Consider the following 26,356-nt stretch of genomic DNA (forward strand, 5'->3'; position numbering starts at 1 on the left):
GGCCGAGGCCATGTCTACGTGTGTCCGTGCAGATGACAAAGACACCGGCGTAGGACGGAAACCACGTTTCAAAGTGACGCCCTTCGTTTACATAACGTGGCTCTTCAGGGAATCTGAACAACCGTAAAACAGGAATGACCCAAACCTTTCGCTTCCTGCTCCACAAAGCCAAGCTTTCCGTTCAGCAAGAAAAGGTCTGAGTGTAACAGAGACGGGCAGGAGAGACGTGAGATCCACATGGGTGTCCCTTCCTGGTCCTGTCCCTCTACATCTGACACAGCAGTTTTCCACGTCCTGGTCTGAGCTCTGGAACTGTGGCTGGAGGCAGATGGCCTGAGGGTCACTGCCATGATTTCACAGAGGCGAGTAATGGCCAAGGGACGTGAAATGACTTGTCGGAGTAAATGGGGTGATGGGACTCAAACTCCGCTTTTCAACTCTTCAAGTCAGAGCTTTGGCCAATCTTTCAAAGCAGCCATTGTTTAGCTGTAGTTTAACGGGTAGGAAGGAAAGTATTTTGCTGAAATATATGGTATTCTGTTCACCATTATGGAGCACTCCCTGGCCACAGCCAGGTGCGGGGCACTGGGCCCAGGAAGGTTCAAGGTCAAAGTGAGGTCAAGGTCAGCCTCAGCTGCACTGAGAGGAAGGGCAGCAGCTCCTGGCACCCAGCCCAGGAAATCAGGAGCAGCCGGGAGATGGCATGCATGGCAACTGATCCATGCCGGGCAGAGACAGAGCCACAGTCACACCCCAGGCCCGGAAAAGAGTGAGACATCCAGGAACCGGAAGAGGGGCCAGGGGCTGCTTCGGCTTGGAGAGAGCACATACGGAAAATCCTGGGGAATCCACAGGAACCAGCGGAACTGGCAGGAAGTCAACAATGCTGCTGGGTAAGATGACACACACTCCCAAGGTGACAGCCCTCCCCACCCGCTTCAGCAGCGGTCTCCCCTGTTTTTGTTGAGACACCAAAGCTATACCTGAGCACTCGGGGTGTGGGGAGGCCACGGTCAGGGCGGGGACAGAGGGAGCAGAGGGGCCACGGTCGGGGCGGGGACAGAGGGAGCAGAGGGGCCATGGTCAGGGCGGGGACAGAGGGAGCAGAGGGGCCACGGTCAGGACAGGGACAGAGGGAGCAGAGGGGCCACGGTCGGGGCGGGGACAGAGGGAGCAGAGGGGCCACAGTCGGCGTGGGGACAGAGGGAGCAGAGGGGCTGCGCAGGGCCCAGGGGTCTGTGGGGAGTTCAGCTGGACCTGATGGCCTCGGCTGGACTTGAGTCCGCAGGGCTGTGAGTGGTTTGGGGTGGGGGACACAGCAGGGACTTTGTGGGTGGCATGCAGTGAGAACGCGCAGTGTGGGGTGCAGACCCGTGGCTGGGAATGCCTATCAGTGCCTGGAGAGCAGGGGCAGTGAATCTGGCTGAACACAGCCCAGTGTGGTGGCTTCAGCAAGCACAGGCAGGTTCTGGTGGCCGGCGCAGCGTGGACTCAGGGGTAAGGAGGAGGCCAGGTCTCAGTGCCAGTGACTGGATGGAGGAGCTGAAAGAATCTGGCCCAGGGAGCGCCAGGGAGGCAGCAGGAGCCTCGGTGGCTGTAAGCTCCATCCACTCTCCGTCATGCGCTCACAGAAGAGGGAAGGGTGACCTTTCCCAGCTCCACAGCCGTGGCCTCTCCAAGGTGTTCTTGGCACTCCCTGCTCTGTGACTTTGCCAAGCCCTCCCTTTCCCTGTGTGGACAAGGAGCTCCAGACCCAGCCGCGGGGGACTGAGTGGGGTGCTGGCCTGTCACACGGTAGCTACGCGGCCCCTGCTCCCTCAAGCGGGTGCTGCTTCACTGGTAAATAAGCTGCAAATTGACGTCACAGGGCTGATGTGGGAATTAAGAGACTGCATGTGAGAGCCGCTGGACAGGGCGCCACACACACGTGCTCACGAGCACACACATACATGGCCACCCCGCACACATGTGCACGCAGCGGCTGGCTGACGTCCAGCGGGGAACGCGGACCTGTTGCACAGGCCTTCTAAAGAGCTGCTGGGGTTGGTCTGCTTCAAAACCAGGCAGGGAGCAATGCCGGCCCCTCCGTCACGCTCTCCTCACCCACGCGCCCTAGAGCGAGACTGACATGGCTTCTTCCTGGGCTCCCTGGCCACCTGGCTCCAACCCCACCTCTGTATCACACATGGGTGCCCTCTGCACACCAATAGCTAAAGGCAAAGGCATCTCTGAGACGTCTCTGTCCCCAACATCCCTGCAGAGGGCAACGTATCCCCCAACTCCATTCCCAGCACACACCCTTTGTTCTAGAATCTTCACGTTCCGTAAACGAGCCCTTCCCAGCGCCCTCGCACCACTCTGCACAGCTCTCCCCTCCACTGCGGCACATGAGGAGCTTTCGAGAGCTCTCCGCAGCCCTGAGCCTTCCAGAGCTTCCTTCGAGGGTCACACCTGCTATCACCACTGGGTGGACGAGGTCCCCAAGTCTTGGGCTGGGCCAGCCTGGGAGGCCGCGCAGGGCTTACCAGTCCTCTCTGGAAGGCTCCATGAGCTGGTCACACAGGCTCGAACCTGAGAGTGGCCTCTCCCCACCCCAGCTCGGTGCCGCCCTCCCTGAGGCCCTCCTGGCCCTGCCGCCCGACCTCCTCAGGCCACCCTCCTGGAGGAAGGTGCCCCCCACCCTGTGCTTCTCTACAAGTCACTTGACACCGAGCCCAGGCAATGCTTCATTCTTTGGTGTCTTCATTCCAAAATCTTTAATAACCCCCACACCTGTGAAATAAAGTTCAACCGGGTGTGCCTGGAACCGCACACCCTCTGTGTGGACGGGGCATCCCTAAGTGTCCCCGCACACAAGCCACACAGAGTGGCCAACCCTCCTCTAAGCATCTTCCCAGCCCACTCTGCCACGTCCATGTCTGTGCCCCCACCTGACATCCACCCCTCCAGGCCCTTCCCAGGGCTCCCAGTTCAGCACAGGCCAGCCCCACCCACAGGGCGTCTCAGCCCCACTCCTCCTGCAGAAGGCGACCCTGTCTCCCAGCAGGCCTGGTGCCACCTGCAACCCCAGCCCGCACCCTGGATGACTGACGGGTGAACACGTGGCTGCAGGGCTGCAGGTGTGAGGGTCAGAGCTGATGCTCATCGGAGAGGGCAGAGCCAGGCAGCCCCGTGTAAGGCGTCCACCTGGCCCAGACCACCTGTTCAGAGTTGAGGAGGGGGAACACAATGGCGGGCACAGGAGGGCCCGATGCAGGCTCTGGGTGAGGCAGGCCGAGTTTAGTGCCATGCAGGGTTGCTTCCTGCCAGGGTCAGGAGCCTCACAGGTGGTCAGGGACAGGAGGAGGGACTGAGTGCAGGGCACCAGGGAAGACCAGGGGCAGGACAGGTAGGTGACAGCCACATACGACCCAGAGGTATCTGCAGAGGCAGAGAGTGTTCCACTTTAACCCCGGAAGAGGGGAGGGGAATGGAGGTGTCTGGAGAGGGGGCGAGGCTGGAGAAAGGGTGGGCTGGAAGTGCAGAGCTCGGCATCCCTGGGGAAGGGCCGGCTGGTTCACATCACCCTGGGGAGGAGGGCGGGGATGACTCACGCTGTCCACTGCGAGGATCTTGGCCCAGATGAACACAAGAAGTGGCCGCAGCTCTCGGGCCGAGCTCTGGAGCAGCTTCAGCACGTAGGGGAAGATGCCGACAGACAAGGCCTGGGGAGAGGGAGGGTGTCAGCGCGGCAAGGCTCTGCCTGTGCCCGTGGGGAGGGAACCGCAGCAGCGGGGGCTATGCAGGGCCCGCTGTGGTGTCATCTTCAGCACATATGGGAAACGCGACAGGAATAAACGGGCCTCACTGAGAGTAAAGCGGGGCTTCCTCCAGATTTATCCGTCCCTCATTTATTCCTAGAAGTTGCCACATGTAGCCAGCCTTGACTGGTGTCAAGAGACGGGAATTAATTGGGTGGCGGCTTTTCTTCGTTGAGGCGCAGGCTGCTGGCACCGGGGGCCTGTGCCTCTCTTCGGTGGCCTTGTCCGCTTCAGCAACAGAGCCTCGGGCACCTTCGCTGTTCCACTCACGTATGGGCCGTGGCCACCGCTCCGTGACAGCGCAGCCAGCTGGCTCACATTGACATTTGCGCTTGAGATACACCTTGGGAGAGAGACGCCTGCCCTGGCAAAGGCAGGGAGGAGCGTGGCTCTCCCCGGGGCTCACTGGCACCCGGATCTGGCCGCCTGTCATTCTCAGGGGACTCTGTTCTCAGAGGTAGGGGCAGGAGAGAGCGGAGGGCATTGCAGTGTGGATGATGCCCGGCAAAGTGGGCTGCACTCGACAGCCAGGGGTTTCTGCTGTGTCCTTGTCTCAAAGCTGCTGGAATTTCAAAGCTATCCCAAAGGTATCCGCTTCCAATAAATGAGGTCCCCTGTAACCAAGACAGGAGATGGTGGTGGGACCCAGGCCTGGGTCCCTTCCCTTTGAAAGGCCACATTTAACAAGGAACGAGGAGTTTCTCTGGTTCAGGAGGCCAGGTCCCCACCTGTAAAAAGACCTCCTTTATCCAGCCTCGGTTCACGCATCAGCAATGCTTCCAATGAGCAGAAGCTTCACTCTTTAAAGGGCAGAAATTGGTTTTAAAAAATTAACCTTAAAAATGAAACTCTTCCTGGGCCGGGCGCGGTGGCTCACGCCTGTAATCCCAGCACTTTGGGAGGCCGAGGCGGGTGGATCACGAGGTCAAGAGATCGAGACCATCCTGGTCAACATGGTGAAACCCCGTCTCTACTAAAAATACAAAAAATTAGCTGGGCATGGTGGCGCGTGCCTGTAATCCCAGCTACTCAGGAGGCTGAGGCAGGAGAATTGCCTGAACCCAGGAGGCGGGGGTTGCGGTGAGCCGAGATCGCGCCATTGCACTCCAGCCTGGGTAACAAGAGCGAAACTCTGTCTTAAAAAAAAAAAAGAAACTCTTCCTAAAATGCTACAAATACACGCTTCCTGTCTTCTTAAAGAGTATAAGCAACAGCACGCAGGCCTTTCCAGGATGACTCAGTGACACCACCACACACACACCGAGTGACCGAGTCATGCCAGCCCTCCGCTGATGACTCAGGCCTCCACTCTGTTGCAAGCTATTTGCGGCCTCATGGACCTGGGGTGAAAACGGCCCAGTGGTGAGTGGACAGTCCTCCTTCAATGCTGGACTGTCGATTATCACCCTTTGCCAACATTAAATGATGACAAAACTTAAACACACCAAACCCCAGGTACTCCCCACCCATCTTCCGTGAGAGCAGTTCCACACCCCCCGCCCCACTGTGCCTCTCCCAAGTGTGGTAAATTAGGGTTTCTATGTCATGTGATTCATTGAATATTTAGTGTCTATCTCTAAAAAAATTAGGTCTCTTTCATAAAAACACGATCCAGTACCATTACCACACCCGAGAAAAACAAACTGATTCTTGAATACCATAAATCCAGCTCCTGTAAAATTTCTAATTGCTTCATGAATATTCATCTTTGGAACTTCAACAGAACCCAGCAAGGTTTGCCGGCCGCAGCAGCCGGCCGCGGGACTCTCCAGCTTCCTGGAATCTGCGGTTCCCTCTCAGCCTCCTTTTACTTTCCTTGTGACTTATTTGTTAAAACGCTCGTCACTTCTTCATCCTGCCTCTGCCAGGCTTTTGTTTTTGTGGCCATCACGACTCTGCTATGGAATGAGGAACCGGAAGAGCATTTCCAAACTGTGCCTGCCAGGAGGCTGAGCAGACAGGGCTGAGAATCCAGACTCCTCCAGAGAGAAGCAGCAGTGCCATGAGGTGGGCACAGCGTCAGGCTCAGGGGCGCCCTGCTCCCCGGCAGCGCTGGGCGGCTGCTCAGGAACAGGGGACCCACCAACAACACGCTCTCCTGTGTCTAACATCGGACATAAAGGGGCCGAAAACCCCAGAACCCCAAATGCCAGGCAGCACTGCAGGCCTCACAAGCACAGAGCTGGCTCCTGAGGGCCTCAGGATGGACAGGTCGCCACCACGGTAGAAACTTGCCCCGGGTCTCATGGCTGGGGGCGGCTCTGGATCCTGAAACCCGTGCACAGACTGAAACACGGAGCGTAATTTCTGCCCCACCTCCCTCAGTGCCCAGGATGATGCGGAAGGCACGCACCAGGCTCACTGCCCAGGGACCCAGGTCCAGAAATCTTCCCAGCAAGTCCAGGGCTCTCAGCCGGTGCACTTGGCTTAAGAGAACCTAGAACAAGAAGAAAACGGTGTCAGTGCGAAAGCAAACTCGTGTGCAGCCCCTGAAAAGCCTCCGCCACGAGCTGCCAGCTTTGGAGCGGTCTGATCACAGTTTCTGTCTGTCTGCTGGTTCAGCCACTCAGTCACCTACAGCTGCAGCTCATGCTTTTAGACAGGTTAAGAAAACACTCTTTATGCCTTGATTACACGGTAAAATACACTCGCTGTAGAAAGGATAACAGACGCGTTCTGATTGCATTTATTTTATTTTATTTTATTTTTCGAGACGGAGTTTCGCTCTTGTTACCCAGGCTGGAGTGCAATGGCGCGATCTTGGCTCACCGCAACCCCCGCCTCCTGGGTTCAGGCAATTCTCCTGCCTCAGCCTCCTGAGTAGCTGGGATTACAGGCACGCGCCACCATGCCCAGCTAATTTTTTGTATTTTTAGTAGAGACGGGGTTTCACCGTGTTGACCAGGATGGTCTCGATCTCTTGATCTCGTGATCCACCCGCCTCGGCCTCCCAAAGTGCTGGGATTACAGGCGTGAGCCACCTTGCCCAGCCTCTGATTGCATTTAAAAGGCTAACTCACTGGTGACATTTCGGCCTGGGAACCCACACAGTGGTCTCTATGTACACACTTCTCTTTAAGATTCCAAACTAGATAATATATGATTATATTGCTCCTCTCTTTTTCTTTTTTTGAGATGAAGTCTTGCTCTGTCGCCCAAGCTGGAGTGCAGTGGCGAAATCCTGGCTCAGTGCAACCTCCGCCTCCTGGTCAGCCTCCTGAGTAGCTGGGATTATAGGCATCCGCCACCATAGTGGCTAATTTTTGTATTTTTAGTAGAAACGGGGTTTCACCATGTTGGTCAGGCTGGTCTCGAACTCCTGACCTTAGGTGATCCACCTGCCCCGGCCTCCCAAAGTGCTGGGATTCCAGGTGTGAGGCACCGCGCCGGGTCCTTCACATCTTTTTTAACTGAATAATGCACCATGAACGTCGTTCCACATCACTAGGTAAGGACTGGCCTATCACTCCCAACGGCAGCACGGTGCTTCCTTTATGTAAATGTACACAATTCTTTTAAACAACTTCCCCACTGATAAATACTTAAATTATCATCAAAATGTTCCTACTTTAAAAATTTTTATTTACTTATTTTTGAGATAGGGTCTTGCTCTGTTGCCCAGGCTAGAGTACAGTGGCTCACTGCAGCCTCAAACTCCTGGGCGGAAGTGATCCTCCCACCTCACCTCTGAGTGGCTGGGACCACGGGTATGCACCACCACGCCTGGCTTATCTTCGTATTTTATAGAGATGGGGTCTTGCTACATTGCCACGCAGGTCTTGAACTCCCGGCTCAAGCATTTCTCCCGTCTCAGCCTCCCAAAGTGTTGGGCTGCTCTTATAAATAATACTGTGGTCAATATCCTAATAGATGCATCTGCACACTCAGACGATTTTTTTCCCCTAAGATAAATCCGAATACTAAAAAGGGAAGGTCGGAGCACACATGCTTAAGTTATCAAATGACCCTCCGGCTGAGCCCACTCACACTCCCGACGGCACGCACGTGGGCACCAGCTTCCTGCCGCCTGAGCTGGTCACCCAGCAGTGTTCACTGAGGTGACTCCGGGCAAATCACTGAACATCGCCGAGCCTTGATTTATTAATTCATAAAACACATATGACACAACACCTGCCCACAGGGCTTTCATGAGTAATCAATTACTTGTGGGAAAACAGCAGCCCCTATTACTCTATTACTGGCCAACAGGACAGGTGAAAACACATCCTCTGAGTCTGGATTTCCTGAATTCCAAGGGGAGGACGTTTTGCAGGCTGACGGGCCATTTCCCGAGTAAACGTCAGTGTTCTACTTCGATAGTTGGCTTTTTCTTATTGACATGTCAGAGTTCCTTATAAATTAGAGTGGGCTTTGCCAGAGGTTTTACACACTTTCTTTTTGTTGTCATATCAAATTTTTACATTTTTAATGGGTTGACTTCTATTGATTTTTCCTTAATGGTGTCTACACTGGGGGGCACATGCACCGAGACCCTCACACTCAGAGCGTTTCCATCCACGATGCTCCAGTTATCCAAGGGGTGTTTATGGGGCGGGTGCTGTGCTGGGTGCTGGGAGAGTGACCACGGACAGTAGGGACCACCCTGCCCATCCTTCACGTGGCCGGGGAGACAGGCAAGTGACCGCCCCATCGCCACACCTGAACACACAGAGCTGCAAGCCCTGACCTGGCTCCAGAAACTGGAGGCCTCAAAGTTTTTCCCTTCCTCCCTGGGAGAAGATGCACAGGACACAGGCGGGCAGTGGGTCCTGGAGGTGACGTGAGTGGGTTACTGCGGTGCAGGTGTCTGAGGACACGCAGGCCACCAGTCTGACTGAGGACAGCGACGGGGGAGGGGCCGGACCAGGAAAGGGCCTGCAGATGGTGGGCGTAGAGGTCAGTTTGTCTGCTGACTGGTCCAGTGTGCTTGTTTTGGAACAGGCTTGGCAAGAGGCTGGAAGCGGGGGAGGCGAGTGGAAGGGGCTGAGCTTGACCAGGGTGCCGAGATGGAGATGGGGAGGAAGAGACTCCAGTGCTGTCTGGAGGCTGAGGGAAGAAGGGGTGAGGGAAAGCAAACTCTGGAAAAGAAGGTTTGGGATTAGTCTGAAAATCCTCAAGAGAGGCAGGGGAAAGGGACGAGGAGGCCAGTGGGGTTGGAGCTGGGGTGGAGGACAGCAGGGAGGGGAGTGGAGACCGGGCCACCTGGTTCACGCTCCTGGGGGTTGGCCAGCACGACTTCCATGGAGGAGCCTCCGAGTCAGGAGCATGGGCCCTCGGGAGCCGTGGAGGGGGAGGAGCTTCCCTGTGGGGGGAGAAGAGCGCCGGCAGGAGGACGAGGGGGACAGGGAAGGTCACAGGTGGCAGCAAGAGGGGGAAGGCCAGGCTGGAGGGGCAGGAGATGGGGTGTTGGGGGAATCTCAGCATATCCAGCCTTGAGGGCAGAGAAAGAGCAGCAGGAATGAGGCTTCACTTCCCCTCTACGTGCCCAGAGCCAGCTCCTATGCTGGGTTCATGGTGGACCCACGAGTGGCGGGTTCCCCATGCCGGCGATGCTGAGGCTCTGTAATTAAGAGGCTGGGAAAGGAATGCGGGCTGCTCACGGGATTCGTGAACTGGAAGCAGATCCCTCTCCCATGTTGAACTCAGAGGCTGTCGCAGGCCACTGCTGCCTGGAACCCAGGTTTGAGGGGCCAGTCGGTGGAAGAGCATGGGCGCTGGGGCCAGGGTAATCTGATGTTAACCCGTCCTCCATCTCTGCCCAATTATTGGCTTAAATTCCTCACTTCTGGGAACTTCAATGTCATTATCAAGAAAAATGGAGATGGCTGGGCGTGGTGGCTCACACCTGTAATCCCAGCACTTTGCAAGCCTGAGGCAGGCGGATCATCAGGTCAGGAGATCGAGACCATTCTGTTCAACATGGTGAAACCCCGTCTCTACTAAAATACAAAAATTAGCTGGGCATGGTGGAGCGTGCCTGTAATCCCAGCTACTCAGGAGGCTGAGGCAGGAGAATTGCCTGAACCCGGGAAGCAGAGGTTGCAGTGAGCTGAGATCATGCCATTGCACTCCAGCCTGGCGACAGACAGAGACTCTGTCTCAAAAAAAAAAAAAAAAGAAAGAAAAAGAAAAATGGAGACAACAGCACTTGACTACTTGACTTGGGCTTATTTCAAAGTTCAAAGAGACAGACTCTGTAAAGCGCACAGAGCTGTGCGCACCAGGGAGCCCAGCGAAGGGAAAGTCACCATCACCGCGTTCAGCTTGCGGATGGCCGCCCCACTCGGTGTTCTGAGGACCGACTCCGTGTAGGCAGCACTAGGCTGCCTGAGGCTGGCGTTTCTAGATGACCCAGGGAGAGGAGGGGAGGCAGGCCTCGTGATGGCTGCAGTCCTCAGAACTCAAAGACATCATCGGATCTGAAGCTCACACAGATTGCTTTCTGAGTCTTCTTGTTATTCCCAACACTGAACAGGGACAAGTCTCTGTTTCTAAGGTCAGCAGTCGCAGAGCGAATGGAGGCAGCAGGACAGGGTGGAGAGGTCTGACCAAGACCAGCTCCTGCACCTGTTCACCAGCACACCAGCAATAAAGGTCTCCCTAGAAAGTGCTCCTCACAAACAGCAAAAGCAAACCGGACGCCGGTTCACAACCACAGCCGCGGCGTGGTCCCGAGGGCGCACTGCAGGAGCTGCGGGTGCTGTCGAAACACACGCCGGGGCCTCGGCAGCCCACCCGCCCGGGAGTCGGCACCAGAGGACCGCGGGCAGCGCGGGATTTGGTGTTGCGATGATCGACTTGCAAAGAATCATCGTCAGTACGGAGTGCAGGGGAAATGCTGGCGCTGCTTCTTCATCTTCAAACGTACATTATCTTCCTGCTTCCTTTTGTTGATCTACATTTTAAGAAAACTGAAGCCAACATAAAGCAAAATTACTTTTAAAATGGGATTGGCTTTTAGAAAAATTTGTATTTGTACTTAACAAAAAAATCTCCAGTTACAGACCTGGAAATTACAGAAGTAAAGGATGGTGAGCTGAACGAGTTACTGAGATTTATTTTCACCTGTGGCAACTCAAACTAAAGATTAATCACGGTGGCCGGCATGGTGGCGGACGCCTGTAATCCCGACACTTTGGAAGGCTGAAGCTGGAGGATCGCTTGAGGCCAGGAGCTCAAGACAAGCCTGGCCAACATGGTGAAACCCTGTCTCTACGAAAAATACCAAAATGAGCTGGGTGTGGTGGCACGTGCATGCAGTTCGGGTGACTCGGGAGGCTGAGGCAGGAGGGTGGCTTGAGCCCGGGAGCCGGAAGCTGTGGTGAGCTCTGATCACACCACTGCAATCCAGCTGAGGTGACCACATGAAAACAGAACTGCTGGGGTTACTGAATTTCATTCGCCTTATATATAAAGGGAGTGCTCGGACAAACCAGAAAAGCTGCTTCCTAAGAAAAGATTCTCCAGTCCAGCCCTGCAGTGCCGGGCACTGCAGGCCAGGGCACCTGGGGCACTTTACGGGCAGGGCAGTTCTGGAGTCCCCGATGTATGTGGTGTGTATGTCATCACTCTAGTGTGTCATTCTGCCATCACTTGGTAACAGTCCTGTACTTCCAGGTCCCAAATTCTATTTGTAAAAAAATAAAAAATGATACATGGAGAGAGAGAGACTTCCTAATGAAATGCTCACGCTGATTTGCAACATCTAGGAAAAGGGACTGAAACTTTACTCTATAAAATCATTCCTGGCCAGGCGCGGTGGTACACACCTGTAATCCCAGCTACTCGGGAGGCTGAGGCAGGAGAATCGCTTTAACCAGGAGGCGGAGGCTGCAGTGAGCCGAGATCACCCATCCACAGAAGACAGTGTATAGGCATCACAGAATACTACTCCGCCAGAACGAGAAGGAAATCATGTCTTTTGCAGCAACGTGGGTGAAACAGGAGGCCATCATGCTAAGTGGAATAACTCAGAAACAGAACACCAACGATTGCATGTTCTCACATCTACGTGGGTGGGAGCTAAATGACGGGCCCACGGGGACACATAGGTGGAATAACGGACGCTGGAGACTCCAAAGGTGCGAGGGGCTGAGGCTGAGAAATGACCCATGGGGCAACAGGTTCACGCAAAGCCTAGACTCCACCACTACGCAGTGGACGCACCCAAGAAATCTGCACCCACATCCCCTGGGTCTGGTTAAAAGAAAAAGGGCCAAATAAATAAATGAAAACATAAATATCACCGTCACCGTTCTCCTGAAAAAGAAAGAAGAGGAAAAGTCACTTTCTCTCCTCTCCTCCATAACATAGGTGCTCTTCATACCTCTGCCTGGGGGTGCACACAGCCCCGAGTTCCAGGCGAGCTGCCGAGGCCAGAGGACACACGCACCTCGCAGGCCACGAGAGGCAGGAGCTCCTCGTGAGAAGACAGTGCCCAAAGGACACCATCAATCCAGGGTCTGGGCAAAACAGCAACTTTTTTTTTTTAGATGGAGTCTTGCTCTGTCATCCAGGCTGTAGTGCAGTGTCAGGATCTCAGCTCACGGCATCCTCTGCTGCCCGGGTTTAAGTGATCCCCTATTCCCCTGCCTCAGCCTCCTGAGTAGCTGGGACTACAAGCACGCGCTACCACGCCCAGCTAATTTTTTTTTTGTATTTTAGTAGAGACAGGGTTTCACCATGTTGGTCAGGATGGTCTCGATCTCTGCCTGCCTTGGCCTCCCAAAGTGCTGGGATTACAGGTGTGAACCACTGTGTCCGGCTCAAAACAGCAATTTTTTAAAACATGGTTAAGTTCCTTCTTGCTCCTCTGTTGATTTATATTTCTAAAAGGCAGAGAGGATATTGAGGCTGGAAAGCAGGAAAGGCCTGTTCCATGCTCACACAGGAGAGGCCGAAATCAGCCGGGCCTGAGGAGACACCGTGAGACCCTGAGGGCCACCCGCCACTGCCCTGGCTCAGGGATGAAGCGATGGGCTCCGGAAAACCATCAAGTGTGTAAGAAAATTCCTTTTCCCTTAAGTAATGTTTTCTGACTTGCCAAGGCACCAGAGAATAACTTAAGGATGACAGGGTCCAGGCTTTGGGAAAAATAAAGGGTCCTAAGAGAAAGTGTGGGGCAGTGAGCCGAGTTAATCAGAAGGAAGCCGGCCCTGGGGGCTACATCAAATGAAGCCCATGCCCTGTTACACCTCGTCTTTCCCTGCTTTCTTGTTAAGGAGATGTTTGCCCATTGATCCCGGCTGGGCAAAGCCAGGAGACAGACCCTCCAGAAAGCGGAGGAACCTGCCACTCGCATCTGCTGAAACACCACACAGAAAACGCCCCACGCTCCTGCCAGAGCTGTCTTCTCATATGTCACCATCAGAAAGCTGCCTCTGGCAGGTCTTCCCTTCCCTGAGGGAGTGTGGGTGGCTAACGGGACATTAAAGAAGGCCATTTACAGAAAGATCATTTGCCGGACCCGAAGAACGGGACATGGGGTGCTCGTATGTACTCTACTTTGGAGGGGCCGATTCTACTCCATCATGTTGCTCAAATAGCAGGAAGGTCAGTGGGAGGGCCAGCGTCTTCTGAGGGGGACATCCTGGGGACCCAGGAGACCAGGAGGAGCCGCGGGGCCCTGCCCGGGTGACCCGTGCTGCGGTCGGCCCCGATCAGCTGCGGCTCCCACAGCCAGCCGCCGTGGGTCGTGCTGAGGCTCCCACAGCCAGCCGCCGTGGGTCGTGCCGCGGCTCCCACAGCCAGCCGCCGTGGGTCGTGCTGCAGCTCCCACAGCCAGCCGCCATCAGTCGTGCTGCGGCTCCCACAGCCAGCCGCCATCGGTCGTGCTGAGGCTCCCACAGCCAGCCGCCGTGGGTCGTGCCGCGGCTCCCACAGCCAGCCGCCGTGGGTCGTGCTGAGGCTCCCACAGCCAGCCGCCGTCGGTCGTGCTGCGGCTCTCGCTGCGTGTTTCGCTTTCAAACATCAGCTGGTTTATTTGTTTCCAGCTCACTCTGTATCTCAGGATGGTCTTAAACGAATCTAGGCGCACACGGAACAGTAAGAATGTCTGCATTCTTTTTACAACGTCCAGAAAGCGGTCATAATACACCAACGGCAGCAGAAACACAGACTGGGCAACGTGGCACAACGCTGCTTTACTCTGTAGAGATGGAGTCTCCCTATGCTGCCCAGGCTGGCCTTGAACTCCTGGGCTCAAGTGAGCCTCCTGCCTCAGCCTACCAAGGAGCTGGGACCACGACACCAGGGCACCCGGCTGGCACTCTGGTTCTTCGCTGCCAGCCTGAGACAATGCCAGCGAGGAAGGCAGGTGTGAACGTCTTCAGCATGTTCACGTGCACCGTTCCTTCCCAACTCCTCTTTCGCTGCCTGAGACTCCTGGGGCAAAGTCCTGCAGCACACCTGTGAGCGGGCTGCCACGGCTGCAGCACACTGATCGGCAGAAGGGAAGGTCGCTGAGTTCACGGCGTGACAGAGATAAACTGGCCCCGGTTTTCTAAATGATCTCTCCGAGGCGGAACGAACACTGGTCTAGTGAAGACTGATGGTGCTGTCTGTCACTGTGGTTCACGGCCCTAATGGGAAGGTACAAGCTCTGGAAGGAAGCAGGCAGGTGGGGGACGCGGCTCATCCCCCCACTTCGTGGAGGCCCCGCCACGTGATCCGCTATCTGGGAAGGCGAGGACCCAGCCCTGCCGACTCTCAGAAAGTAGCACCGCATGTGGAGGTGGGCTCTGCCTGCGCAAGACGGGAGCCAGCCAGGTCTAAACCGGAAACGGAGGGGCCTTCTCACTCCCCACCTGTGGCTGGGCAGCCCCCCACGGCCACACACAGCTTCTCGTCCAAGTCCAACCGCACCACCCCAACCAACCAAAAAAAATTTTCCCAGCTTTTAAAGTGAGTTATTAGACCTTGATATCTACACTGACCTGTGGGTTTTAAACTCCTCTGACTCTGACCCGGCCCACACACCTCCCCACAAACACACATTCGCTGACACAGTTCTGTGGAACCCTTCTCCCTTACTACCTGTGACGAACTCTTCAATTTCCGTGGCCTCCATCCTATCTCAGTGACCAAAAACCAGCCGGCAGGACCCACGACACTGACCTCCCAACCCACGAACAGGTCACGGCCTGCACCTGAACAGCATGACCCGTGAGCGCTGGCATCTGAAGGGTGTGTCCCTGGAGGGCCTATTTGTTACAGCAGCCGGGACAGCCCCGTGCAAAGGAAGGGCTGCTGGCTTTTGGATCTGCGTGTGCCGCTCAGTGTGTAACCTACGGGCTGGGACACAAAGCTCGCTCTGCCGGTCAGCACCTGCTCAGGGAGCCTCCTCCCTCCTCTCCCGGGTTTCACTGACAGCTCCGTCCTTCCCGAGAGAAGGAGGTCGTGGTGTGGGGACCCCGCTCTGAAGCAAGGCCCATCTGGAGCGGAAGCTCAGCAATTCCTAAAGTGGAAACGGTCGCCGGGGAGCGGGGAGAATGGACTGGCTGATGACTCCCCAACCCCAATTACACTCAACCGAGGGTGGAGGAGGGGAAATCAATGTCTTTAGAGGAGGGCCCCTTAGAAGTGAATGCGCAGTCAGCCCAGTGACTCCCGCTGGAGCTGCGTGATCTGTTCGCCTGAATGCCACCTTGCCCACGCACCGTCATCTTCGGGGCAGAGGGGCTGGGATGTCGCAGACCCACAGGGCTCAGGGAGAGAGAAGGCACTGCTGGTGGCTGTGCAGGCTTCTGGCTTCCTGCGGGACCTCGGCAGCCCGGCCGGGTCTGAGACTCACCTGCAGGACGATGGGCAGTTGTTCGGGTGGGTTCCGGTTCTCCACACCCATAGTGAGCCACACCTGGAATGCGGTCAGCTGCTCGGCGAAGAACGGGCTGTGCTGCGGGGCAAGCAGAGCAGGCGCTCATTAGGGCCACGTCCCAGGACCGCATGGCCCTGCCCACCCCCGCCACCTGCCGGCGCTCCAAGACTTCACAAAGGGCTCGCCCTGCAGGGCTGCGAGGATGCCAGGCAGCAGACGGGTGCTCTGGGCATGCCACGGAGGGACAGCCTGGGGGACACGTGAAGGCACCAGAGGCGGGCAGGAGAAGGGAGAAGCTGAGGGTGACTCCGAGGCCTTTGGCCTGGACACCTGCTGGGGGGCTGGAGCCGCAAGAGGGGCGTGCTGGGAACCCAACCGTGGATACGTGGTGCTCAGGACAGTGGCTGGACACGGGAGTGAAGGCGCCAGGGGGCAGGGGATCCCATGAGCGTGCAGGTCAGCGGGCAAGTCTGGCTGGGGACACAGGGAGTCGTGGTGTGTGAATCTTTTTTAAGTTAAGTGAGAAAGGAAAGGGACCCAGGATGGAGCCTCCGCTATGAGGACCGAGTGGGGTGGGGGTCGGGGATGCAGCTGGACCAAGAAGGCACGCGGGTGAGACCAAAGAAATGCGTGGGGTCGGACTGCCAGGTGGCATCCAGGCCCCCTGGAGGGGGGACCACAACTCTCGTCGGGCCACACCACGTGGGCCTGGGCTCCCTGTTAGCTCAGCCATGTGCGTGCAGGCACAGAGTGGAGAGGATTTGCTTGGGTGCCGTGGAGCGGGTGGGCGAGGGCGGGTCCGCAGGCAGTGGCACTGCTGGGCCCGGGGCTGGAGAGGGTGAAGTCCGTTGGGGAGGCTGCTGTCAGAACTGAGTGTCCAGGCAGGAGAAGGCCGGCCTGATTCCCTCCATGGAGTCACTTCCACTTAACACACAGTTCTGCGTTCCCCAGGCCCAGATACCAAGAATTAAAAAGAAAACAAACCTAGCAGCCTCTCTCCCCTCTACTGTCCTCTCTTCCCTACGTTGTTTCACTTTGCTCAGGGGAAGTGGGTGGCCCCAGGCAGAGGTGAGTCTCTGTGAGAGGAGGTCGGGAGGGAGTCCTCCCTGCGCTCACCTGGCCGGGGTCGGCTGTGCCCCTAGGTCCCAGTGAATGTGGACGGACACGCCAACGCCAGGAGCAGGGCACGGTGCCTCTGTGAACCCAGGTCCTGGTGTGCAGAGCCCCGTGCCTCTGCTGAGAAAGTCAGCTGTGAACATTTACCACGTGGGCATTGGTGCTCTGTGCAGCCAGCTTACGTAAAGTTAATCAACTTAGGGGCAGCCTGTGGAGCTGGCGTGGAGCCCCCAGAGTGATTTTCCTGTTTTCAAGTGTGAATTATTCATAAATTGGTGCAGCCCCCCTCCTCCACATCCCGTGAGAATGCGGTTCTCCGGAGTTAGAGAAGCCTTGTCCGTGAATGGAAGCCAGGTGATTCAGGTAATTACGGCTCTCCTCTCTTTCACATTAGCTCTGCCTGATGGATTTCCACATGATGCTCACTGCTGGAGTGACCCTCCCATCCAGAAAGAGAAAAATTCCTGACTGTTCACCTAAAACGGACAAAAGAGGAAAAGCTTTGCCCGGCAGGTGCGCAGGGAGGTCTGCGCAGCTCCCTGAAGCCACAGGGAGGCTGACAAATTCCAGCAAGTGCCCACGGAAGAGCGGCCGGCGCTTCACAGGACGCTCCAGAAAACACGTCTCCATCGGTGAGTCACACGGCTGATGCTCTGGGCCAAACCTCTGACATTTCCTCCGCCCCATGAAGAGTGCCTGTGCCGGCCCCTGTGTGCAGGGGAGCGAAGCCCCCTCAGCAGGACTGAGAGCGCACAGAGCCCCTGGGCTGAGCGACTGAGTTGCCCACCATGACCACACTGGGCTCTCCCAGGGCGATTCGGATGCCAGGAGTTTAGCTCTGTGGTCAGCCAGTGTGATAGGCAGTTTGGCATATTCTAAAAACAGGGGCAATGGACTGAAGACGGAAGGCCGGCTGAGAGCCTCTGAGTCACACTCGGTGTAGCCAGTCCAGCCTGACTTCTGCTCCGGTCACCCTGAGCACACCTGCTGCCGGCCGCCTTCCTCACCATACAGACATTCTGAGACACTGCTGTCCATCCTGACAGTAGCACAATACATGTGCCACTTATGACCAGCGTGCTGCTTAGAGAGGGGACCTAGAGTTCACTGCCAAGGGGACATTGTCCCTTCTGTACGGCTCTGTATGGACACTCTCCCTTCTGTACAGCTCAGTGTGGACACTCTCCCCTCTGTGTGGACATTCTCCCCTCTGTACGGCTCTGTGTGGACACTCTCCCCTCTGTACGGCTCCGTGTGGACACTCTCCCCTCTGTGTGGACACTCGCCCCTCTGTACGGCTCCGTGTGGACACTCTCCCCTCTGTGTGGACATTCTCCCCTCTGTACGGCTCCGTGTGGACACTCTCCCCTCTGTACGGCTCCGTGTGGACCCTCTGCCCTCTGTACGGCTCCGTGTGGAAACTCTGCCCTCTGTACGGCTCCGTGTGGACCCTCTGCCCTCTGTACGGCTCCGTGTGGACCCTCTCCCCTCTGTACAGCTCCGTGTGGACACTCTCCCCTCTGTGTGGACACTCTCCCCTCTGTGTGGACACTCTCCCCTCTGTACGGCTCCGTGTGGACCCTCTCCCCTCTGTGTGGACACTCTCCCCTCTGTACGGCTCCGTGTGGACACTCTCCCCTCTGTGTGGACACTCTCCCCTCTGTACGGCTCCGTGTGGACACTCTCCCCTCTGTGTGGACACTCTCCCCTCTGTACGGCTACGTGTGGACACTCTCCCCTCTGTGTGGACACTCTCCCCTCTGTACGGCTCCGTGTGGACTCTCTCCCCTCTGTGTGGACACTCTCCCCTCTGTACGGCTCCGTGTGGACACTCTCCCCTCTGTGTGGACACTCTCCCCTCTGTACGGCTACGTGTGGACACTCTCCCCTCTGTGTGGACACTTTCCCCTCTGTACGGCTCCGTGTGGACCCTCTCCCCTCTGTACGGCTCCGTGTGGACACTCTCCCCTCTGTGTGGACACTCTTCCCTCTGTACGGCTCCGTGTGGACACTCTCCCCTCTGTGTGGACACTCTCCCCTCTGTACGGCTCCGTGTGGACACTATCCCCTCTGTACAGCTCCGTGTGGACACTATCCTCTCTGTGTGGACACTCACCCCTCTGGACGGCTCCGTGTGGACCCTCTCCCCTCTGTACGGCTCCGTGTGGACCCTCTCCCCTCTGTACGGCTCCGTGTGGACACTCTCCCCTCTGTACGGCTCCATGTGGACCCTCTCCCCTCTTTACGGCTCCGTGTGGACCCTCTCCCCTCTGTGTGGACACTCTCCCCTCTGTACGGCTCCGTGTGGACACTATCCCCTCTGTGTGGACACTCTCCCCTCTGTACGGCTCCGTGTGGACCCTCTCCCCTGTGTATGGCTCCGTGTGGACACTCTCCCCTCTGCACGGCTCCGTGTGGACCCTCTCCCCTCTGTGTGGACACTCTCGCCTCTGTACGGCTCCGTGTGGACTCTCTCCCCTCTGTGTGGACACTCTCCCCTCTGTACGGCTCCGTGTGGACCCTCTCCCCTCTGTGTGGACACTCTCCCCTCTGTGTGGACACTCTCCCCTCTGTAAGGCTCCGTGTGGACACTCTCCCCTCTGTGTGGACACTCTCCCCTCTGTACGGCTCTGTGTGGACACTCTCCCCTCTGTACGGCTCCGTGTGGACCCTCTCCCCTCTGTGTGGACACTCTCCCCTCTGTACGGCTCCGTGTGGACCCTCTCCCCTCTGTGTGGACACTCTCCCCTCTGTACGGGTCCGTGTGGACACTCTCTCCTCTGTGTGGACACTCTCCCCTCTGTGTGGACACTCTCCCCTCTGTACAGCTCCGTGTGGACACTCTCCCATCTGTACGGCTCCGTGTGGACACTCTCCCCTCTGTATGGCTCCGTGTGGACACTCTCCCCTCTGTACGGCTCCGTGTGGACACTCTCCCCTCTGTGTGGACACTCTCCCCTCTGTACGGCTCCGTGTGGACACTCTCCCCTCTGTGTGGACACTCTCCCCTCTGTACGGCTCCGTGTGGACCCTCTCCCCTCTGTGTGGACACTCTCCCCTCTGTACGGCTCCGTGTGGACCCTCTCCCCTCTGTGTGGACACTCTCCCCTCTGTACGGCTCCGTGTGGACACTCTCCCCTCTGTGTGGACACTCTCCCCTCTGTACGGCTCCGTGTGGACACTCTCCCCTCTGTGTGGACACTCTCCCCTCTGTACGGCTCCGTGTGGACACTCTCCCCTCTGTACGGCTCCGTGTGGACACTCGCCTCTCTGTGTGGACACTCTCTCCTCTGTACGGCTCCGTGTGGACACTCTCTCCTCTGTGTGGACACTCTCCCCTCTGTACGGCTCCGTGTGGACACTCTCCCCTCTGTGTGGACACTCTCCCCTCTGTACGGCTCCGTGTGGACACTCTCTCCTCTGTGTGGACACTCTCCCCTCTGTACAGCTCCGTGTGGACACTCTCCCATCTGTACGGCTCCGTGTGGACACTCTCCCCTCTGTATGGCTCCGTGTGGACACTCTCCCCTCTGTACGGCTCCGTGTGGACACTCTCCCCTCTGTACGGCTCCGTGTGGACACTCTCCCCTCTGTGTGGACACTCTCCCCTCTGTACAGCTCCGTGTGGACACTCTCCCCTCTGTGTGGACACTCTCCCCTCTGTACGGCTCCGTGTGGACACTCTCTCCTCTGTGTGGACACTCTCCCCTCTGTACGGCTCCGTGTGGACACTCTCCCCTCTGTGTGGACACTCTCCCCTCTGTACGGGTCCGTGTGGACACTCTCTCCTCTGTGTGGACACTCTCCCCTCTGTACGGCTCCGTGTGGACACTCCCCCTTCTGTATAGACTCTCTCCCCTCTGTGTGGACACTCTCCCCTCTGTGTGGACACTCTCCCCTCTGTGTGGACACTCTCCCCTCTGTACGGCTCCGTGTGGACACTCTCCCCTCTGTACAGCTCCGTGTGGACACTCTCCCATCTGTACGGCTCCGTGTGGACACTCTCTCCTCTGTGTGGACACTCTCCCCTCTGTACAGCTCCGTGTGGACACTCTCCCATCTGTACGGCTCCGTGTGGACACTCTCCCCTCTGTATGGCTCCGTGTGGACACTCTCCCCTCTGTACGGCTCCGTGTGGACACTCTCCCCTCTGTACGGCTCCGTGTGGACACTCTCCCCTCTGTGTGGACACTCTCCCCTCTGTACAGCTCCGTGTGGACACTCTCCCCTCTGTGTGGACACTCTCCCCTCTGTACGGCTCCGTGTGGACACTCTCCCCTCTGTGTGGACACTCTCCCCTCTGTACGGGTCCGTGTGGACACTCTCTCCTCTGTGTGGACACTCTCCCCTCTGTACGGCTCCGTGTGGACCCTCTCCCCTCTGTGTGGACACTCTCCCCTCTGTACGGCTCCGTGTGGACACTCTCCCATCTGTACGGCTCCGTGTGGACACTCCCCCTTCTGTATAGACTCTCTCCCCTCTGTGTGGACACTCTCCCCTCTGTGTGGACACTCTCCCCTCTGTGTGGACACTCTCCCCTCTGTGTGGACACTCTCCCCTCTGTACGGCTCCGTGTGGACACTCTCCCCTCTGTACAGCTCCGTGTGGACACTCCCCCATCTGTATAGACACTCTCCCCTCTGTGTGGACACTCTCCCCTCTGTGTGGACACTCTCCCGTCAGTACGGCTCCGTGTGGACACTCTCCCCTCTGTGTGGACACTCTCCCATCTGTGTGGACACTCTCCCATCTGTACGGCTCCGTGTGGACACTCTCCCCTCTGTGTGGACACTCTCCCATCTGTGTGGACACTCTCCCATCTGTACGGCTCCGTGTGGACACTCCCCCATCTGTATAGACTCTCTCCCCTCTGTGCGGACACTGTCCCCTCTGTACGACCGAAAGTGACGAAGGCAACCTCGGGAAAATGGTGAAGTTGCGGGACTAGTCCACCAGCTGAGAAAGTGTGACATAGAGCTTGCACAAGTGTCACAAGCAAAGAGAGGCAGCCATGTGGACACGGTCATCAGTGCAAACGAGGAAACAGAGGCAGCCTCGTCTACACAGTCCTCGGTGCAAACAAAGAAACAGAGGCAGCCATGTCTATAGGGTCCTTGGTGCAAACGAGGAAATAGACATTGCCACGTCTACAGGGTCCTCAGTGCAAACACCACGTGGATGTGGGTCCGGATGTGAAGGGAAACACACAGGCTGCCAGCTGACAAAGCGCAGAACGTCTGCTCAGAATGCTCATCTCCGAGGAAACAAGGGTTTCATCAAACAGGACGCCAAAAGCCCGAACCATAAGGCACAAAGATTTGGCTAATGAGATTTTGTTAAAATAAGGAATTTCTGTTCGTCAAGAAAAAAACCTTTAAAAAGTCAAAGTCCACAGAGCGAACAAAGTGATTTGTGATGACGGGACAAACGATCTGTCTTTGAGTAGACACGGAACCACGACAGGTCGGTAACAGACATCACAGAGGAAAAACGGTCGAGAGCCTTAAACAATTTACCAAAGAAGACAGGCACAGGGCCAATAACAGTATGAAACACTGCGCTGTTAACCAGCAGGGAAATACACGATTAGCTCTCAAGGAAATACCTTTTCATACTGAACCATCACAGCCAAATAAATAAACAGCAACAAACACGCTCACGCTGCAGGCAGGAGTGTAAACTGCCTCGGCCACTTTGCAGAATCTCCGGCAGTATCTGTTAAAGCTGAGTACGGGCACACCCGGGGCCCCGAGGCATCACTCCTAGAAGTGTGCGGGAGGGGACGGCCCCTGAATGGGAGGACGGCCAGGAAGGGGAGGCCAAAAAAATCAGTAATAAACACAAATAACATTTCAGAGCAATGTTTCCAGAGATAAAAATTCATGCAAAAATCCCTAACAAACAAGATACCGACATTTCAAAGGGAGGACCAGTATCACAGAACTGCCTTTTGTCTCAGGCTCTGCTGTGACAGCCTGGCCCTAGCCAGCGCTGCCAGCGAGGGCTGAAAACTGGAAACTGAAAACGCCCGGTGGCCTGGAAGGGACACGGAGAGTCGGCACACACAGACGACGGTGTCCACCCTGCAGTAAGAGTGAGCTCACCGAAGCAACGCTGAGTGACGGCAGGAGACACAGAGACTGCATCCTGCGTGAGTGGCTCCACGGACCCAAGCACAACACGGGGCAGGACAGCGGTCACTGCGGGGGGAACGAGGAGCCGGGAGGGGTGCGGGGGGCGGGCTCGTGGGCGCCGCTTGGCGTGGGTGTGGTTATGTGAGTATGTCCCGCTTGAAACATTCACCGCGCTGGACAGGTATGACGTGTACACTTTTCTATACGATGTGAGACCTCCGGTGAGATAAAAACAGAAAGAACCTAGCGTGTGGTCCACGTCAGTTACCCCCACCTTGTCCTGACACCCCAACATGGTGAAATCATTCCCAAATGCAGAATATCGATTCTAGTAGGTCAGAAACGATAGAGTAAAATCCTTGAAAAGATACTTGGCAAAGATACCTGGCACAGAAACAGAAGCATTCGTTTAGAGAGATCACACATGCTAACAGAAACTGCATTATTTTATATAAAAGCAGATTGTTCTGATCTCTAAAAGTACCCAGCGAAGCCTCGCTCAGAGTACAAAAAGGCCAGTTTCATGAAGGTTTCCAAATATCTGTTTGTGGCAACAGGCCCAGAGCGCTTCGGAAGAGCGCAGGCATCCGGGCCGCTCTGCGGGAGACCCTGTTCTTCCCCCAAGGTTTGTGGTCCAGCAGGGAGGGAGGGAAGGCCTTTGTCTAGAAGCCCAATGTTGATGCCAAGCACATGCGCGGAGCTGGCTTCGGCCTCGCGGTTTAAACGCAGGGCAGTCTGCAACGCCCTTGAGAACGCAGGAATACAGAGATGGAGTAGGAATAAGTGGTGGGTGTGGGGTGCTCACTGTAAATTCCTTTCAACTGTGCTCTAAGTTTGAAAATTTTCACATCAAATGTTACCAAAAAAACTGACCAATAAGGGGAGGGTAATAGATGGGTATAAAGGAGAAGGACGTCCTCTTAAAAGGCCGTTTTCCCAGTCATCCCAGCCTTGGGGGCATGTCCAAATCATCTGAAGAGTTGAAAGATCCCACACACGTACATCAGGCACACCCAGGCCCCTGACTGCGTGGGGGAAAGCTTCCCTGACGACCGTGACGTGCACTACAAGTCACAGTCTGTGCAGTGGACAGAACCCTTCCTGACCATCAGTGCCTCTGCCCGGGCCTGGAGGCTGACGCCCTCGCATCAGTGACGGCGTCTTCGGGGCAGGGCCTGCACGTGAGTTCACGAGGGCCCTGTGCTGGGCTCCGTCCAAAGCGCTTCCTACATTAACTCACTGTCCTCCCAGTGCTCCTGGGGTTGGATACCACCGTAATCCCCCTTAAGCGAGGAGACTGAGACGCAGGAGGCCACCAAACCTGCCCTCGGTGGCACAGCTAGGCCCTGTGGCTCTGAGGCCCGACACGGTGCTGTCTCAGGCGTGGCAGCAGCGGGAGGCGGGGATGCTCATGCCCTCCTGCCTCGGCCCAGGCCGCCGCCTCCTCCGTCCCTGGCCTCCCGTGACTCCGTGCCCTCTGCCCATTCCTCCCTTGCGTTCTTTGCGGATGTGAGGGGCTCCTCTTTCCTCACGGGTTCCTCGAGGGCAGGGCCTCCGTCTTATTCATCTATTTTCAGACTCGATGCCTCACATAAGGCAAAAGCTCATGAAGAAACCACGAGGGGGTCCTGGGGAGCTGCTGCAAAGCCCAGGGTCACCCTCGCTTGCGGCTGCCGGGAGGAAAGCAAGATTCTAGCCTAGGGGAGCTCAGCTCTCCAGCGCCCGTGCAGTGCAGCCAGGGGCTGGACACCCCCACAGGGCTCAGCCCTAAAGCCTCCTCGGGTCACTGTCCCATGGGGCTGAGAGTCAGAGGACTGGGGGAGATCCACGATGCATTCGTGGTGAAAGGCTAGAAAATGTAACGCGATCACCACTCACAAGGAGCGAACCTGTGTTCAGAAAAGCAGATGGGTAATAGCAACATTTTGAGACAGGACCGTTTTAAATGGTCATTCTTTCAAAGTCTACCTTTAACCCCTGGTTGACTGGACATTTTAGACTCTGGCAACGACATTTTTTCCAGGGGTGAACAAAATATCTGACACCCGAGAGTCCTGGGACCACTCCCAGTCCGGGGGCTGTGCAGTCCGGGTGCCCAGAGCAGTGGCGGCCGCCACAGGTGTGCAGGATGCCCTGGGAGGGACTCACCCTGAACGCGGTGCCCTCCTCGATGATCGTCGGCAGCTGAGACAGACAGATGTCGACAGCCAGGTCCCAGGCTTGCCTGCAGAGAGAACAGAGGAACACCCACTGAGCACGACGGATGGGCTCCCACCCGAGGGCACCTGACAGGGCACGGGAGGAGCCGGCCGAGCCTGGGCAGCAGGGTCTGGGCAGAGGCCATGGGTGCTGGTGGGGGCATGTTTATAGTTTCACTGTTGTTCGGATTTAGGTTGCAGAGGACGTCCGAGGGGTGGCCAGGAGGGTGGAGACCGGGGGTCGCTGGTGCCACCAGCATTCTCACCATTTTGTTTGTCACATTTTTTCTCTTTAAAATAAAATGAGAAAAAAGCCTGGGAAAAACAAAGGACTGCTTCCCGTTTTCTGCTGTGGTTCCTGACTGTGCCTTGAGCCCATCTAGCGGCAGCCCATGCGTTCCGCGCAGCTGCGGTCCCCACGGAGGCTCTGGGGGGCAGCATCCTGGAGGAAGGTGGGAGGGACACCAGGGCCAGGCCAGAGCGCCTCCTCAGGAGGGTCAGTGTGAGGCGGGGAAGGGCGTCCTGGCAGGCAGGGCTGAGCCTTGTGCTGTGATGCTGCCGTTAGCCCCAGGACCCCCACGCCTGAGTGGTCTGGACCTGGGCCCCTGAAGGCCAGGGGTGTGCTGGTGACCCCACAAACCACTTGTAGACATGACTCCACCCTCAAGGACAAGACTGGCAGGGCTTGTTTGGGGCGAGAGGCAACAGTCTCTCTGAGAAGTGGACTCGGCCACAGTCACCAGTTTCCCAGAGCATGGAGACCTGGCTGGACGCACAGAAAACAGGAGCCACTCCTCCACAGGGCGCCTGGCTGCGCCTGGCAGGCTCCGTTCCAGAAAACACGGCCCGAGTCCCCCGTGCCCGGCAGGTACCTGTGTCTTAGTCCTGTGTCAAGATGGCCTTTGGGGTTTGGTTTTTGACTCAGGCACCCGCAATGGGGATGATTTAGGTGGCTTCCACACCCTGATTCTATCGCAAGACCAGTGGGCAGTCTGAATTGGACCTAACACCTCTGGGCCAGGTCCTGGAATTCCCAGGTGTAGGCAACAGACTTACCAGGCACCCCCAGCCACCATCACCACCTTCCTAACGTGGCCCTGCTGGAGCCTTGGTGTTGCCCATGGGGGCTGTTAGGACAGACTCCTCCCAATGGGCCCCTCTGCTGGCACCTCCCTTTAGGCCAGCTGCCCTGTGAGCTTTCTCGGAGGCTGGAATACGGCACCTCTAAGCCTTTCTGTGGCTCTCCACCTTCCTGTGGTACCCCAGGCCTGGCACACCCTGGTATCTCCAACA

General features: G+C 56.9%; 1 protein-coding gene across 5 annotated transcripts in view; it reads right to left on the bottom strand.

Annotated features, from left to right (window-relative positions):
• RPTOR (regulatory associated protein of MTOR complex 1) overlaps nucleotides 1–26,356 on the bottom strand; it is a 427,638-nt gene that overhangs the window by 95,076 nt on the left and 306,206 nt on the right. For all 5 annotated transcript variants that reach the window (XM_064369298.1, XM_064369297.1, XM_064369299.1 and 2 more), the window contains 4 exons: nucleotides 25,014–25,089; nucleotides 15,592–15,693; nucleotides 6,154–6,237; nucleotides 3,594–3,704 (listed from right to left, as the gene is read on the bottom strand). In XM_064369298.1, coding sequence (XP_064225368.1) covers nucleotides 3,594–3,704; nucleotides 6,154–6,237; nucleotides 15,592–15,693; nucleotides 25,014–25,089 — 373 coding nt within the window. The remainder of the gene's footprint in view (nucleotides 1–3,593; nucleotides 3,705–6,153; nucleotides 6,238–15,591; nucleotides 15,694–25,013; nucleotides 25,090–26,356) is intronic.

The sequence above is a fragment of the Aotus nancymaae genome, unplaced genomic scaffold (assembly GCF_030222135.1).
Source record: "Aotus nancymaae isolate 86718 unplaced genomic scaffold, 86718_ANA_hifiasm-v0.15.2.pri h1tg000089l, whole genome shotgun sequence".
NCBI classification, from domain to species: domain Eukaryota; kingdom Metazoa; phylum Chordata; class Mammalia; order Primates; family Aotidae; genus Aotus; species Aotus nancymaae.